The following is a 16,788-nucleotide window of genomic DNA, read 5'->3' as shown; positions in this document are numbered from 1 at the left end:
ATGAAATCTATTGTTTTGGGATTATTTTTACAGCACACTTCATATCTTTCAGTTACAGCTCATACACTTTCTACCATGTTCTTACTAATAATCAATTTCTGTAAATGTTTTAACAAATTCTCAGCTCCCCAATGAACAGAGTAATGTTCTTTTCTCATTGATTCATTCATGAGAGAGTAGGGAACTACCACTAGGCCCAATGGTGTGACCACCCATCCATCTGCTTGTTTTTCTGCTTTTAAGGTCTCAATTAATTTCAAGTCTTGTTTATCATATAGGGGTTTATCTGGCAACCTTATTTTCCATTCTGGAGTTACGACAAAAGTTTCCACTTGTGTGCCTTTTTCTGCAGCCTTTTTTGCAGCTCAATCAGCTAGTTTATTTCCCTGATTTTGAGTGGTTGATCCAGACTGGTGGGCTTTGCAATACATTACAGGTACTTCAGCATGAGCTTGGATGCCTTCTAAAAGTTTCAAGATCTCTTCTTTATGCTTTATTGTTGTTCCTTGTGTAGTCAATAGGCCTCTCTCCTTCCATATGGTCCTATGGGCATGTATCACTCCAAATACATATTTTGAGTCTATCCATATATTTACACGTTTCCCTTTACTCAAGTCCAAAGCTCTAGTGAGAGCAATTAATTCAGCTTTTTGTGCGGATACTTTTGATGATAGGCCTCATGCTTCCGCTACTTCAGATATTGTTGTTAGTGCATATCCAGACTCTCACTTTCCATTTTGAACAAAACTACTCCCATCAGTATATAATTCTAAGTCTGAATTTTCAAGGGAGGTGTCCTTAAAGTCTGACCTGCTGGCATACACTTCCTCTATGGTTTGTAAACAGTCATGTTCCAGATTCTCTTCCACCTGTTCTGTCGCTAGGAAAGTAGCAGGATTCACAACCATTGTTGTCCTAAGCTTTGTATCATCTTGCTCTAGCAGAATCACATGTATTTTATCATTTGGCTTGGAGCTAACCAATGTCCCCCTTTTTGTTCTAATACTGTGATTACCATATGTGGTACATATACAGTAATATTCTGACCCAGGGTAAACTTCCGAGCTTCCTGTATTAATAGCACAGTAGCTGCAACAGCTTTTAGGCAGCTGGGCCATCCTTGACTTACAATATCTAATTGCTTAGAGAAATATGCTACTGCTCGATACAAAGGTCCAAGAAATTGGGTAAGTACTCCCAATGCTGTTCCTCTTCGTTCATGGACAAATAACTCAAAAGGTTTCACCAAATTGGGTAATGCAAGCGCAGGTGCTTTCAGTAATGCTTGTTTAAGATTTTTGAAAGCAGCTCTTCCTTTCTCAGTCCATTTTAAACAAGTATTTGAGGAGGTTTTCAGTATCTCATATAATGGTTTCAGCAATAGCCCATACTCATCAATCCACAGACAACACCATCCTGTCATTCCTAAGAAGGTTTGCAGCTCTCGAAGCGTGCTTGGCTCTGGAAGTCGACAAATAACTTCTTTCCTTTCCGCAGATAGTTGTCAGTGACCTTTAAGGACTTCAAAGCCCAGGTACATCACAGTTTCTTGAGCTATCTGGGCCTTCTCCTTTGACACTCAATAACCACTCATTCTGAGAAAGTTCAAAGGACTTATAGTTAATTTCAAACATTTTCCAGGAGTTTCTCCTGCCAATAGAATATCATCTACATATTGTAACATAACACTCTCTCTGTTTTCAGTTTGACAAATTTTGAGCTCTTTAGCAAGCTGATTTCCAAAAATAGTGGGGCTATTTTTAAACCCCTGTGGCAGTACAGTCCAGGTATACTGAGCTTGCCTTCCTGTCTCTGGATTTTCCCACTCAAAACCAAACATCTCCTGACTTTCAAAGGCAAGCAGGATGCAGAAAAAAAGGCATCTTTTAAATCCAATACTGCAAACCAACCCTGCTTTTCCATCAGGGTTGTCAGTAAGGGTATATGGATTTGCAACCACAGGATATATATCCTGCACTATTTGATCGATAGACCTTAAATCCTGAACTAATCTGTACGTTTTTCTATCTACCTTTTTCACTGGCAGAATTGGGGTGTTATACTTAGACCCACACTCCTTTAACAATCCAGATTTTAAAAACTTTTGTATCAATGGTAATAATCCCAATTTAGCTTCAATTTTCTTAGGGTACTGTTTCAACCTTACCAGTGCCGATTCTGGCTTTAAATCTATTCTTACAGGATCAGCTTTTTTTGACCTTCCAGGTACTTCTCCAGCCCAGACAAAGGGAATTACTGCCTCTTCCACTTCTGTAGGTATTTCTCCACTCACTGGTTTATCTTCCTGTAACAAAAATACTGATGCTTGGATATATTTAGATTCTGGTATCAATACTCCTACTTCCCCCTCCTTAAATTTTATCTCTGCTTCAAGTTTTTCTAACAAATCTCAGCCTGTCAACGGTTTAGGTACACCTGGTAAATAAAGAATTGGTGTGTAACCCATTGTTTTCCAATTTTGAACTTCAAAGGTTTAAAAAATGGCCTCTGCTCTGAGATTCCTGTCGCACCAATAATTCTTATTGAGTCGGTCACTAATTCATGTTGCATTGTATTTAAAAATGTATATGTTGTCCCTGCATCTATCAAACACTCCACCTCCTCATTCCCCTCATTCCACCAGAGGCGCTGCTGGGGAAGAGTCCTCCGGTCCCCTTCAATCCTCATCCTCTATTGCTAGCACAGGTGCCCCTGCTCCTTTTGATTCCAGCAAGGAAGGTCATTCATTTTCTAATGACCCTCCCTCTTACAATATGCACACTGATTCTGTCCCGCAGTCGGATTTGGTACTCCTCATCCTCTGCCTCTTCCTCTAAAACCACCTCTTGATCCTCCCCTTACTCCTCTCCGAGACATACTCTTGAGTGCAGCCATTAATCTCGCATTCTCTCTTTCCTTCTGTTGATCTCTATTCCTATACACTATCCAAGCAATGTCCAACATCTTTCTGATATCTCTAGCCTCTGCTCCTTACAACTTTTGTAACTTCTTCCGAATATCATCAGACGATTGCCCAACAAAGTTGCCCAGTTTTCCTTCTTCTGATTCAATATCTAGAGTACTATATTTCCGAGCCACCTCCTTTAGTTTATTTAAAAAAAAAAATCAGTCAGCAACTCTTTCCTATCCTGCTTAATCTCATACAATTTAGACCAGTATTTTATATTCCAGACAACACCCACTTCTGATATCGTGCTAACATCCATCTATCCCTAGGATCATTAAGATCCCACCCAGGATCGGTGGAAGGGAAATTATTCTCTACTTGTCCTTGCAACATCCCTGAGGCTAACTGTGCCTAAATTTGAGTTCTTGTAGCCCTACGAACCATGTCTTTTTCCATACCATCAAACAACTCCTGTAAAATAGCTTCAACATCCTGCCAATCTGGATTTTGCGTTTTCATTTCAAAGGCATTCGCTACCTTTTCTGGATCATCCTGATAATTTCCTGCAGCAGCTTTCCAATTATTCAAATCTGAAACTGAAAATGGAACTTTTACTACAACCGGTCCATCATTCCCAACAGCCTGCCTACTCCGAGTCCATTCAGCTACCAGAGTGTGACCAGCTTCACCAGTACTTTCATCACTCTCCTCCTCAGATTCCTTCTTATAAAGCTCAAATTCCCACCTCAGGACTCTCAGTCGAGGCGCTACCAGCATTTCTAAATCCTCCTCAACTTCCTCCTGAGTTAGGGGAAGACAGAAATTAAATTTAAAAAGTAACAGGGTACAAGGTGGTGTGGAAAAAAATGAAAAACAGGGAGAAGCAGCTGGTTAGAGAAAGACATATTAAAAATTTAAAAGGCAATGGGGTACTGGGCAGAGTTGGCAGAAGAATAACAAGTTTTGAGGAGCCACACACATAGATGGGCAGGCAGAGACGGAGGAAGGGAGGCAGGCAGACATCTAAAGAAGAGTGGGCCAGGACGTAGAGGAGAAGACATGCAACTCACTGCAGCTCCTGGTGCTGGCAGCAGACCTTCACCACCCTGATGCTTCTCTCTCTGCCTCTGCCCCTTCCTCCACCCCAGTGCCAGCTGCCCAACCCTCACCCACTTGGCAGCACAGATGCTGCTCATCCACAAGGCTTCCTTGATACCTGGTCGCTCACACGTGCAGCCAACAGAGGTTGGGGACAGCTCAAAGGAATCCTTCCTTGCCACAGCGACTGGCCATTTCTTGCTGGAGGCACCAGCCAGCGGGACCCCCTTGGATTCCCTCCTCAGCCAGTTCCCCTCCATCAGCTCCCTCAGGCAGGCTTGCCCAGGCAGCCCCCTCTACAGCTGGAGCCTTCACACAGCAGGACCAGCCCCATCCTCAGCCTCACTGGCCACAGCTGGAGCTGTCCCAGCCCCAGCTGGAGCCCATCACAAACAGGGGCCATTGCCAAAGCTCCACAGCACATCACCCCCTCCCCTGCACCTGCCCACATCCAGGGACACAGAGGAGGCAGGAAAAATTTATTCATTAACGCACATAAGAAATCCTGGCAGTGAGTTAGCTACAAGGCTCAGTGCCCAAAAGCAGCAGGATGAGGGGGATAAAAGGGAGGAGAAAAACAGGAGGAAGGACAGAGGGACATAGAGGTGTGAGACAGGGAGCCAGAAAATGGGATGTTGGGAACAAGAGAGGGACAAGGAGCAGGGAAAAGCTGTAGAGAGAGAAGAGCAGAGAGACTGAGCAAAATAACAAGGATGGGGAGATGGAGGAATAAATAACAGGAAGCAGGGGAGAGAAGGGGAAGGAACTGGCAGGACAACAAGATAGAGACAGGACAAGGGACAGGGAAACATTCTAAAATGATAGGAAAGAAGAAACAGCAAGAACTAGAAAATAGAAACAGGGAGCCAGGTAGACATAGAAAAATTTCAAAAAGCAACAGCATACAAGAAACATAGGCAAGAACTAACAAACAGGCACAGGGAGATAGAAAGAGGAAGATGTAGAAAGAAAATGTAAGAAGTGACAGGTACATGACAGATAGGGGAGAGTTAAGAACTACAGACAGGGAGATGGATAGAGGGAGACATAGAAAGAAAATTTTGAAAGCGACAAGATACAAGAATCAAAAAGTAGGTACACGAAGCTGCATAGAGGGAGACATAAGAAGGAAATTTGAAAAGCATCAGGGTACAAGAAACACAGGCAAGAAATTAAAATAAGGTCAGGGAGACAGAAAGAGGGAAAGGTGGCAAGAAAATTTAAAAAGCAACCGCGTTTAAGAAACATGCAAGAATTTAAATAGGGATGGAGAGGTAGAAAGAAAGTTTCAAAAGCAATGGCATACAAGAAACATAGGCAAGATTTTAAAAATAGGGACAGGGAGCCTGATAGAAAGAAAGTGTGGTGGGTTGACCTTGGCTGGCCAACAGGTACCCACCAAGCCACTCTCATTCCCCATCCTCAACAAGACAGGAGGGTAGAAAATACACCAGAAAAGCTTGTGGGTCAAGGTAAGGTCAAAGAGATCACTCACCAATTACTGTCACAGGCAAAACAGACTTAACCTGGGGAAATTTAAGTATTGTCAATCAAAATCAGAGTACGATAATGAGAAATATGAACAAATCTGAAAAACTCCTTCCCCTCACCCCTCTCTTTTTTCCCTGGGCTCATCTTCACTCCTGACTTCTCTACCTCCTCCTGTCAAGCAGCACAGGGGGAGAATGGGGTTGCAGTCAGTTCATTACAAGTTGTCTCTGCTGCTCCTTCCTCCTTCATGCTCTTCTTCTGTTCCAGTGTGGGGACATTCCCACAGGGCTGCAGGTCCTGCCAGAAAACCTGCTCCAGTGTGGGCTCCTCTCCACAGCGTCATAGCCTCCTTCGGGTGCATCTGCTTGCTCTGGCGTGGGGTCCTCCACGGGCTGCAGGTGGAGATCTGCTCCCCCGTGGACCTCCCTGGGCTGCAGGGGGACAGCCTGTCTCACCATAGTCTTCCTCACAGGCTGCAGGGGAATCTCTGCTCCGGCACCTGGAGCATCTCCTCACCCTCCTTCTTCACTGACCTGGGCGTCTGCAGGGCTGTTTCACGCTCACATTTGCTCTACCGCAGCTTCTGCACAGCATTTTTTTGGCCCTTGTTAAATATCACAGAGGTGCTACCAGCGTTGCTGGTTGTCTCAGCTTTGAGCAGCAGCAGATCCGTCTTGGAGCTGGAACTGGCTGTGCCCAACATGGGGGCAAGTCCTGGTGTCTTCTCACAGAACCCACGCCTGCAGCCCCTGCCCACTCCCCCACCCCAGCTAGCAAAACCTTGCCACACAAACCCACTACAACAGTGATCAGCTACAGGGCAGAGAGGGGGGATTGAAAAATAGGGAAAGGGAGACACAGAGGGAGACAGGCAGGGGCAGGGGGAAAATAGCAATGGGCTACAGGACAGAGAGAAGGAACTAATAAAAAGGCAGAGGGTACCAGAGAGAGAGAGATGGAGAAAAACAAAGATTAATGATGGGCCACAGGGCAGGAGGAATTAAAAATGGGGACAGTGAGTTGGGACAGAGAGACTGAGAAATACCAAAACCACCGATGATCTAAAGGAGAGAGAGAGGGGAAATAAAGAATAGGGACAGGAAGCCAGACAGAGAGAGAATGATAAAGACAAAAATGGGCTATGGGACAGTGAGGGAAGAAGTTAAAACACAGGGACAGGGACTTGGAATAAAAGAATCTAAGAAAGTAAAAATATATCTAGAATACAGGGCAGAGAGAGAGGAATTTAAAAATAGAGACACAGCGCCAGACAGGTGAGAGCGGTGGGAATTGTGAAGGGCTAAAGGACAGACAGGGAGAAATTAACAAGATTGGGATAGGAAGACAGACAGATAGATGGAGAAAGACAAAGTAGTGATGGGCTGCAGGGCAGAGACAGAGGATGAATAAAAAGAGCAATGGGACAGGACAGAAATGCAGAGAGAAAAATAAAACAGAGAGGCAGAACAACAGAGAAAGAGGGTGACTTAAAGAACAAGAGAGGGAGAGGTGCAGGAAGCAAAAAAAACCATGACAGCAGTGAAAGAGAAGGTGGGGGCAGGGAGCAACCGGGATGCAGAAGAGGGGTGACACAGCCCCAGGGGTCCAGGACTCACTGTACCTCACGCTTTTGGAGCTGCTGGGAGAATTTGACATTTCGGACACATCCGTCTGTCTCTCCCTCTCCCTTCCTGCTCTGTAGCTCTGGCCACTTGACTGTCATCCACCTAAGAGAATAGGTTGGTGTCTTAGAGCTCTTACAATATGAGGCTTCCTAGAAACACAGACTCATGTGTGCACAAACCACATGGCTGTACTGTGCTTTTGGTTACGCATACAGACCCTGCTGTGCACGTCAGTGATCAGATCTGCTGAGGACTACACTAAGAGGGATCCTTCCTCACCTGGAGAGGCAGGCTGTCCGCTGTCTGCAGCTGCTCGCTGGACCCCCTTTATTTTATTCTTCAGCAGCTTTACCTTTCTCTGGCCTCTCCAGCTTCAGCCACAGCAGCTCCTGTCCACAGCCAGTAGGTGCTCCGCCTGTCCCTTTTTGCTCCCATGCCAGGAGGAGTGCAAGGCCAGGCAGAGACAGCCCACACAAGCCTGAGGCAGGCGCAGTCAGCAGCATCCCCATGGGAGGAACGGACAACCGCATCCTCAGCGTGGCCTCTGGAAGAGGGAAAGAAGAAGCAGCAACTGTTATTATCACAGATCACCCCTGGCCAGAGCCCCTCCTTCCACAGGGGCTCCTGCAGACCCCGCTCTTTCCCCACGCTGCTGCTAATGGTACCCACATTCAGGGAGACTCAAGACCACCAGAGGGACAGCTCGCTGCCCTCACAACAGGGCTTGGGGGCTGCCTGGGGCTACAGGACAGGCTTTGGGGGGGGTGGGGGCTGGAACTGGGGGCAGCCACACGAGGCGAGCGAGGCCAGGGGAGGCTCTGGGGGGGCTCTGGCAAGTGGGGAAGGTGCCCGGTGGCCACTCCGTGGGGCTGCCCTGGCCCGGCTTACCTCCGGTGGACCGGGAGCCTGCCGCACCGGCCACTTCGCAGCTTCCCGTCCTGCCAACCCCGGGCAGGCAGTGGGCAGGAGGCACCCCCTGCTCAGGCTGGAGGGGATCACTCACCTCACCAGTGGTCCTGGTGATACAGGGAAATAACTATTTGCCTTTTGACCACTTAAATATTGTTTAATAATTCTGTTGCCCTTGTTCTTTCGAGGCTCGCTTGCCGGGGCCTGGCACCTGTGGCATCTGTCAAGGGTTATGCTTATCAGGGACTGGTATTTGTCAAGGACTGACATTGCCAAACAAAGGGATAACAGGAACTGCAATGTTAGTCTTACCACTGAACTGGCTAGGACTTGTTAAAAACCCCTGAAATCCCCAAGTAAGGAGAGAGCATGCGTAAATGACTAAATTTCATCTAGAGAACAGAAGACCCCTGAAGAAGTAAACGACCACCAGAGACAGATCTGAGCCTGCGCAAGATGACATAAACATTTTAGAACTGCTGACACAAGCTTTTGTTTTAGCAGAACTAACCCCGCCCCAACTTATACATATGTATGTTTTGGTGTAAGAAATATCTGGCTCCTTGCTGAGACGGTGTGCAAGCTTTGAGGAGAAATCCCCTTGCCCCCGGCGCCGAAATAAACACAGCTGCTTTATAACTCACTCTCCGAGCTGTAAAGTTTGATCCGCGCCTCACCGTCACACCAGCCGCTGTCCGCCCTGGGCGCCGCCATACTGCTTCCGCGGAGTGCGCATGCGCGGCCGCCGAGCTGCGGTACCAAGCTTTGGTCAATAGGGGGCGGCAGCTAGCGCTTGCCAGAACGCACCACTGCGCATGCGCAGCTCCCGTCCCGCAGTACCTCATTTGGGTCGATAAGGGGCAGCAGCGAGCGCTTGACAGAACGCGCCGCTGCGCATGCGCGGCTCCCGCAGTGCAGTACTGAATTTTGGTCATTAGGTGGCAGGAGCGAGGGTGCGATAAAAGTCGCTACAGCGCATGCGCAGATTCACGCCTGCAGTACCTAATTTTCGTCAATGGGAGGCAATAGCGAGCGCCCTGTAAAGTGCGCCAGTGCGCATGCGCCGTTTCTGAGCTGCAATGCGGAGTCTTGGTCAATAGGCGGCAGCAGCGAGGTACTCGCAAATGGGGTCACTGCGCATGCGCAGTTTCCAGGCTGCAGTACCGCATTTCAGTTAATCGGAGGCAGCAGCGAGCGTGCTGCCAAAACGCGCCACTGCGCATGCGCAATTTCAAGACCTCTGTGCCCAGTCTCGGTCAATAGTTGGCAGCAGAGATCGCGGTGTATCAGGCGCCTCTGCGCATGCGCGGCTCCCGAGCTGCAGTGCCCAATCTTGGTCGATAGGTGGCAGCAGCGAGCACTGCCTTAAAGGGCGCCAGGCGCATGCGCAGTTCCACGGCTGCAGTACCGAATTTTGGTCGATGGGCGGCAGCAGCGAGGGCGCTGCCACACGCGCCTCCGCGCATGCGCAACTCCCGTTCGGGAGTACCGCGCCTCGACCACCGAGCATCAGCATCCCCTTAACGATCGTGTTTGAGCATCAGCCGGAGGAGATGACGGACACCTCAGCCCAGTTTAGACCAGCCAAACGCAGTAACTACTTACTGGGGGCACAGGGCTTACATTGCCCTGCCCTTTTCCCACCTGCAGCCCGGGCCGTCATCTTCATCGCCTCCGTACCAAAAAGCATCCAAGGGGCTGGAGCGTTTCCAGCTGTCAAGTGCAAAGAACAGACAATTCCAGGTGGTTCCTTCTGTCCCTGCCCCACAACCCATTACCTAGGGAGGAGAAGCAGCACAGGCAACCTGTGGAACAGGATATTTTTTTTCCCCCCGGCGCAAGCCCCAGGGATTTCTGAATTGGTCTGCAAGCGGCATCAGGGTTGTGGGAGTGACAGCAACACTTGCTGGCGAGAGATTTTAAAACAATAAGGCGACACAGGTGACATCCTGAAAGTAGCGAAGAGACTGAGACCTGCTTTATGAGAGAGGGGCAGCTCTGTTTAGCGGTGTCGTGGATTAACCCCAGCCGGAGGTTCCATCTTTGCTCTGTACCGTGCTTCGCTACACGGTTTGGTCCCAAGGCTTTTGCTGGGCTTTGCCGAAATCCTCAAGGGGCCCCTGCTGCCTTCCAGAGTGCACTGGGGCTCTCGCCTTGCACTACGTTAGTTTGGGGGTTCATTGAGCTCCTGAGCTCAGCTGGGCCCCCTAAGGGAGTTTTGGGGTATCCCACAAGGAGTTTGGGGACTCTGGAACCTCTAAGGGAGGTGGTCCAGGGACCCCAGGAAGGTTTTGGGGTTCCCCAAGGCCTTTCAGTGCTTGGAAACCTGGATAATACACATATGCCACCCCTGGCTGCTGATTCCAGCCCCTACCCAGCACCAAGCAGGACCGGGTGTTTAAATGGGGAGGGGGTGTCAGTGGGGCACCCATGGGTGCTGAGGGGGCCTGCAGCACCCCTGGGTGCCAGGAAGAGCTCAGAGTGCCAGCATCCACCTCCCCAAGGCTTGGGGTGGGTGCAACGGGTGCTGCCGAATTCCCTGGGGCCCCCGCACCACCCTGCCATCAATCGTTCCATTCATGTGTCCACCCGCGCCCATGGGTGCTGCTGGATGGGATTGCTGACTCAGCACATTGCTCGGCTGCTCGGGGGGGGACCCAGGCATCTGGGCTCCCCTGGGGATGCTGTGGGAGCCCTTGGGGTGCTATGGGGGTCCCAGGGCTGTTATGGGTGTCCTAGGATTGTTATGGGGGGTCTCAGGGCCACTATGGATGTCTAAGAGGTGCTTTGGGGTTCCTAAGGGTGCTATGGGGATCCTTGGGATGTGATGGGTGTCCCAAGGGTGTTATGGAGGGGTCCCAGGGGTGCTTTGGGGTCCTGGGGGTGCTTTGGGAGTTCCCAGGGTGCTTTAGGGGTCTCATGGAGGGTCCCAGAGGTACTACAGGCATGCTGGGAGTGCTATGGTGGGCCCAGAGGTGCTATGGGGCTCCTAAGAGTGCTGTGGAGGTCCCGGGGGTGCTTTGAGGCTCCCATGGGGGGGTCCCAGGGGCGTTTTGGGGGGGGTCCCAGAGGTGCTATCCCCCCGCAGCCCAGAGGTGCCCCCAAATCCTGCAGCCCACTAGCCCAGTACCCATGTACCTTTGCACCCATGCACTCCTGCACCCTGGCACCCATGCACCTCTGCGTCTGTGCACACTCATGCAACTGTGCACCCATGCAGCCATGCACTCCTGCAACCACGCGCCATGCTTCTGAGCACCCATGCACCCGTGCAGCCTGCGGATTGCATATGCAGGCACTGACACCCAAAGCAAGGGCAGACCTGAGCAGGGGGGATCACAGTTTGCAGGATGCGTCCCCGTTCCCTCCAGCTTCTCTCCCACTCGGCTCATTCCCAGCTGCTGAGCCAGGAGTCCATCACTGCGGCCGCAGGCCTGGTCAGCTAAATCCAGCCTCATGCCATCCTCCGTCCCACGGGATTTTGTGCTGAGCCTCCCGAATTCCCGGAATTCCCCTGAGGTAGCAGTGGGGGGGACCCAGGACAAGGGACCCCCTTGTCCTGCCGGTGTGTGGGTGGGTGCCAGCGGGAAGTTAGGGGTGTGATGGCAAGGGAGGGGGGGTCTCCGGCGTGGAGCCAGTGACCTTTGCTGAGCAGGCGTGGGATGGAGAGCCCGGACGCCTGGGTTCTCTTTTAGGGGGGCCCGGACGCCTGGGTCCCCCCATCCTGGTTGGGGGGGAGTGGGGGGGACACAACTACTTCCTAGCGGAGCGCCGGAGTGGGAAGGAGCTGGGAGGTAAGGGGGGTCTTGGCAGATCCCAGCAGAGAGGTTTGGGGGTGCAGGGTGGAAAAGGGGGCCCCCTCTGCTCTAGGGCTGCCTGCACTCTGCCTGCGGGTGTGGGGCAGGGGGCATTGGGGAGGTGGGGGGCTGCAATGGCAATGTCGGGGGTCTGGAATGGGGTGGGTTGGGGGTCTGCAACAGGAGGTTGGGGTGCTTGCACCCCATTTGCAGAAGCCGGAGCACCGCCCGAGCACCGCCAGCCCCTGCCACCGCCTGTGTCTCTCACGGACCCCAGTGACACCCCCTGGAGGAGGGGACCCCCCCCCATCCCCCCATGGAGGTGAGGGCTGCGGTGGGCGGTGGGGCACTGCGTGGGGCAGGGGGGGAAGGGCCAGATCCCACCCCCACCCCTCCTCTGCCCCATAGGAGGACGCAGAGCTGGTGGAGCTGGAGACGGCACCCGAAGCCGGGGTGACGGGCGTCACCGTGGCCCGTGACCGCCACGGCCTCTACATCGCCAAGGCGCCCAAATCCCTGCGCGTCCACCAAGGTGGGAGGGGGGGTCCCCGAAACCCACCTGGATTTAAGGGGAGGGGTGGCACTCAGCGTGACAGTCCCTGTGGTGCCTATAGGTGACCAGCTCCTCAGCGCCAGGGTTTTCTTCGAGGGGGTCCCCCCTGAGGACGTCGCACGGGTTCTGGAGAGTGCCAGGTCCTGCAAGGTCTCGCTCTGCCTCCGACATCGGACACCTGGCACCCGCATCCCCCTTGGCAGCACCAGCACCGGCAGCGAGGGACATCAGGGGAAGGTGGCCAGGCTGGTAGGTCCCTATGGATGAGGGACTGGGCTGTGGGATGCTGGGGGGGGGGGGGGGGGTCCCTATGGACACAGCACCATGGAAATGGGATGCTTGGGGGGGTCCCTATGGATGCAGGACTGGGATGTGGGATGGTCAGGGCAGGGGTGCTGTATGGATGTGGGACCAGGGATGTAGGATGCTTGGGGGGGTGTCCCTATGGATGCAGGACAGGGATGCAGGATGCTCAGAGGTCAGGTCCCTATGGACACAGCATCAGAGGTGGGATGCTCAGGGGGTGTCCCTATGGATGCAGGATTGGGATGCAGGATGCCTAGGGCAAGGGTGCTGTATGGATGTGGCACGGGGGATGTAGGATGCTTGGGGGGGGTCCCTGTGGATGCAGGATCATGAACGTAGGATGCTTGGGGAGGTCCCTATGGATGCAGGACCAGGATGCTGGATGCTCGGGGGTTGGGTCCCTATGGATACAGCATCAGAGGTGGGATGCTCGGGGGGGTGTCCCTATGGATGCAGGACCAGGATGTGGGATGCTCGGGGGGTCCCTATGGACACAGCACCATGGAAACGGGATGCTTGGGGGGTCCCTATGGATGCAGGACAGGGATGCGGGATGCTCAGGGCAAGGGTGCTGTATGGATGTGGCCCCAGGGATGTAGGATGCTTGGGGGGGTCCCTATGGATGCAGAACAGGAATGCGGGATGCTCGGGGGTCGGGTCCCTATGGATACAGCATCAGAGGTGGGATGCTCAGGGGGTTCCCTATGGATGCAGGACAGGGGATGTAGGGTGCTCAAGGGGGTGCCTATGGATGCAGGACCATGAATGTGGGATGCTTGGGGAGGACCCTATGGATGCAGAAGTGGGATGCGGGTTGTTCGGAGGGTTCCTATGGACACAGCACCATGGATACAGGATGCTTGGGGAGGTCCCTATGGATGCAGGACGGATGTGGGATGCTTGGGGGTTGGGTCCCAATGGATACAGCATCAGAGGTGGGAAGCTCGGGGGGTGTCCCTATGGATGCAGGACAATGAATGTGGGATGTTTGGGGAGGTCCCTATGGATGCAGCACCAGGGATGCCAGATGCTCAGGGGTCCCTATGGGTGCACACCTGAGCACAGTGGGTGCCAGGTCCCATCTCCCCCCACCTCACCCAGAGCATCCCGATCCTGACGCCCTCCAAGAAGCCGCCTCAGGCACCCAGCACAGTGAGCACAGCAGCTGCCAGCACTGTGGCCGTGGAGTTTGCCCTTCCCAAGCTCCCCAAGCTGGTGAAGAGCCAGAGCACTGCCGAACCAGCACCAACAGCCACATCCACTGCAGTGCTGCCAGCGGCGGAGCCCAAGCGGCCACGTGTGACGCCATCCCGGTTAACAGTGAAGGAAGCGGCAGCCCGCAAAACACCAGTGATGGAGGAGCAACCAGTGAAACCGGAGTTTCCTGGCATTGCCGCCGAGGTGCCAGCAGGTACTGGCACCCGGTTACCAGCTGTGGAGGTGGCAGCGCCCAAAGTCTCCATGGGGCTGAGCCTCGCTGGCACGGCACCACTGGCCACCCTTCAAGCCAAGGAGCCGGCGTTACGGCTGCCACAGTTGGAGGTGGCTGTGCCAGCACTGACGCTGCCGGCGGTGATGCCGGAGCCCATCACAACCATAAGTCAACCCCAAATCAAGCTGGGGGAGGGAGACACCCCCAGAAGCAGCCATAAGGGTGGGGGGAGCCCAGTGCCGAAAACCAAGCTGCCAAATTCCGGCGTGGCCCGAGTAGAGGATAAGGAGGGGGATGCCGGCACGCGAGGGGGGTTCGCCGGCATCCGTGTCCCCTCCATCGGCATTGCCATCCCCAGCGCCGCCGTGGAGCTTGTCCCTGAGCTCAGCATGCCCAAACTAGAGCCAGCCATCTCTGTTGAGCAACCGCAGTTGGAGGTGAAGCTGCCGGCACGGCGGTCAGAGTCGCCACCAGCAGCACCGGCTCGGTTGGCTTTCCCAGCAGCAGTGGTGCCATCCATTGAAATCGCTGTGCCGCATGTTGGTGTGGGTTTGGCATTGCCAGCAGGTGCTGACACCACAGCAGTGCCGGATGAGGGGGTCGCTGCGGTGATACCGGACATGGCAGCCAGGTTTGCCAAAGGGCTCCAAAAGCTCAGCCTGGAGCTGGAGCCCAAAGCACCACTGCCGGCAGTGGAAATCGCCACCCCAGCGCAGCTCGCCGGGGACATGCCAGCAACCAGTGCCAAACCTAAACCCCCCAAATTCACCCTGCCGCGGTTCGGATTGTCCCTTGCCAAGCTCAAAACAGGCAGCGATGGCAATGGGTATCCCCCAGCATCCCGCGGCACAACTGTGCCAGCGCCACCCAGCATCGCCGTTGCCGGTCCCGCGGTGGCCTTAGACCTGGCTTTGGGGACAGCTGGTGCCACTGGTGCCGGGACCAAGCTGAAGGTCCCCAAATTATCCCTAGCACCTTTTGGTGTCAAGGATGGGGACAAGGGTGCTGGTGGTGAGGAGGGTCCCCAGGATGCCAGCGCAGTGATGAAGTTGCCACAGTTGGGAATCGGGGGATCTGGAGGGGACGAAGGGAGGTCAGCAGAACTGGGGTCCCCTGGGACCCCCCGGCTTCGGGTACCACGGGTGGGCATCGACCTGCCGGCAACAGGCAGCCGGCGCGTGCCGTCATTGCCTAAACTCCCTGCAGGGCCAGAGCTGGGTGGGGTGGTGAAGTTGCCAAAATTTGGGGGATCCAGCCCCGACATCCGCATCGGAGGGGATCCCAAAATGATGAGACGTGGAGGAAGTGCTGAGAGCTTGAGTATTGGCACAGCAGGAAGGAAGATGCCAGAGTCTCCTGGCACGTTCCTGTTGAAGCTGAAAACCAGGGGGGCAACGGGTGATGGGGGGGTGCAACCGTTGACTCCCCGATTCTCTGTCCCCGCTGTGGGTTTTACCATGCCGGTAAAACAACCAGAGGAGCCAGTAAGCCGGAAGATACCAAAACCCACCAGCGTGCCAGCATTGAAGGTGCCAATGTTGGAGTTGGCACCGCCAGGGATGGATGGGATGGAGGAGACCACCAGGAAGGATGGAGCACCGGGACGCCAGTCTAGGGTCAAACTGCCAAAATTCAGTGCAGGTTTTGCTGGGAGTGGGCTGGAAGGGGAGGGGAGGACGAGGATGGGCAGCATGAAGAAGGCAGTGTTGGTGTTGGTGAAGCCAAAGGAGAAAGGAGAAGACAACAGGGTTGTGGACCCCCACCCCCATGTCAATGGGGAAGCGGAGGGCAAGGCCCGGCGACGGCGGTGGATGCCCAGGGTGGGTTTCTCCCCTGGGGGCTCCCCACCGGAGCCCCCCATCACCCAACCCAAGGTGGGGAAGATGCGGTTACCCAACATGGAGCGCTCCCCTGGGGACCCTGAATTCAACAGGATGATGACAGAAGTCACCCCACGCTTCAATTTGGGCGGTTTCAGGGGTGAGGGGACCCCTAAATTTCACCTGCCTAAGGTGGCACTGACCCCCCAACCCTGTGGTGAGCAGTGAACCCCCCCGTCCCTGAGCATGGGGCTCTTCAGGGAACCCCTGAAAAAGTGATGGGGTGGTGGAGCATCACTTGTTCCCCCAGACCCTCTTTAACCCCTTTAGCCCCCAAAAAAAATTCATAATCCAGCTTTTTTTTGGGGGGGGGGGTGTTTGAAGCTTTTTTTTGCCCATTTTCCAGGTGTTAATATTAACCAGGGGGTGGGAGGTGGGCAGCAGTATCACTCACCCGCAGCTCCTTGCTCTCAGCTCAGCCAGAATAAATAAATGTTAACCCCCAAAAAAAGCCCTGAGCTTGTCTACGGAGTCTGGGGATTGGTTTGGGGGGAGCAGGGATAGGTTTCAGGGGGTGGGGATGGGGTTGGGGGACCAGGGATGGGCTTTGGGGTGCTGGGATGGGTTTTAGTGGACCAGGGATGAGTTTCAGAGGACTTGGGATGGGTGTTTTGGGGCTGGGATGGATTATGTTGGGATGGATTTCGGGGGATGGGGATGGGTTTCAGAGGATCAGGGATGTGTTTTGGGGGGCTAGGGCTGGGCCCTGGGGGGACAAGGGATGTGTTTTGGGGGATTGGGGATGGATTTTGGGGGACCAGGGCTGGGTTTTGGGGGACCAGGGCTGGG

At 53.7% G+C, this 16,788-nt stretch overlaps 1 protein-coding gene across 1 annotated transcript; it reads left to right on the top strand.

Annotated features, from left to right (window-relative positions):
- The first annotated feature begins 11,724 nt into the window (after window positions 1–11,724).
- Window positions 11,725–16,357, top strand: PRX (periaxin). The gene is made up of 5 exons (XM_049796173.1): window positions 11,725–11,825; window positions 12,042–12,150; window positions 12,237–12,360; window positions 12,443–12,630; window positions 13,789–16,357. Exons 2-5 carry the CDS (start codon window positions 12,145–12,147, stop codon window positions 16,165–16,167), a joined length of 2,697 nt encoding a protein of 898 aa, XP_049652130.1. The 5' UTR covers window positions 11,725–11,825; window positions 12,042–12,144; the 3' UTR covers window positions 16,168–16,357.
- The last annotated feature ends 431 nt before the right edge of the window (window positions 16,358–16,788 follow it).

The sequence above is a fragment of the Accipiter gentilis genome, chromosome Z (assembly GCF_929443795.1).
Source record: "Accipiter gentilis chromosome Z, bAccGen1.1, whole genome shotgun sequence".
Lineage (NCBI taxonomy): Eukaryota > Metazoa > Chordata > Aves > Accipitriformes > Accipitridae > Astur > Astur gentilis.
The sequence above is the reverse complement of the archived record's forward strand: the minus strand, read 5'-3'. Positions and strand labels throughout refer to the sequence as shown.

Bases quoted from the DNA above. Each gene is read 5' to 3' on its own strand.
- PRX (XM_049796173.1), top strand. The intron at 12,361-12,442 runs GTGGGAGGGGGG...TGGTGCCTATAG, and splicing joins ATCCCTGCGCGTCCACCAAG to GTGACCAGCTCCTCAGCGCC. The intron at 12,631-13,788 runs GTAGGTCCCTAT...CACCTCACCCAG, and splicing joins AGGGGAAGGTGGCCAGGCTG to AGCATCCCGATCCTGACGCC.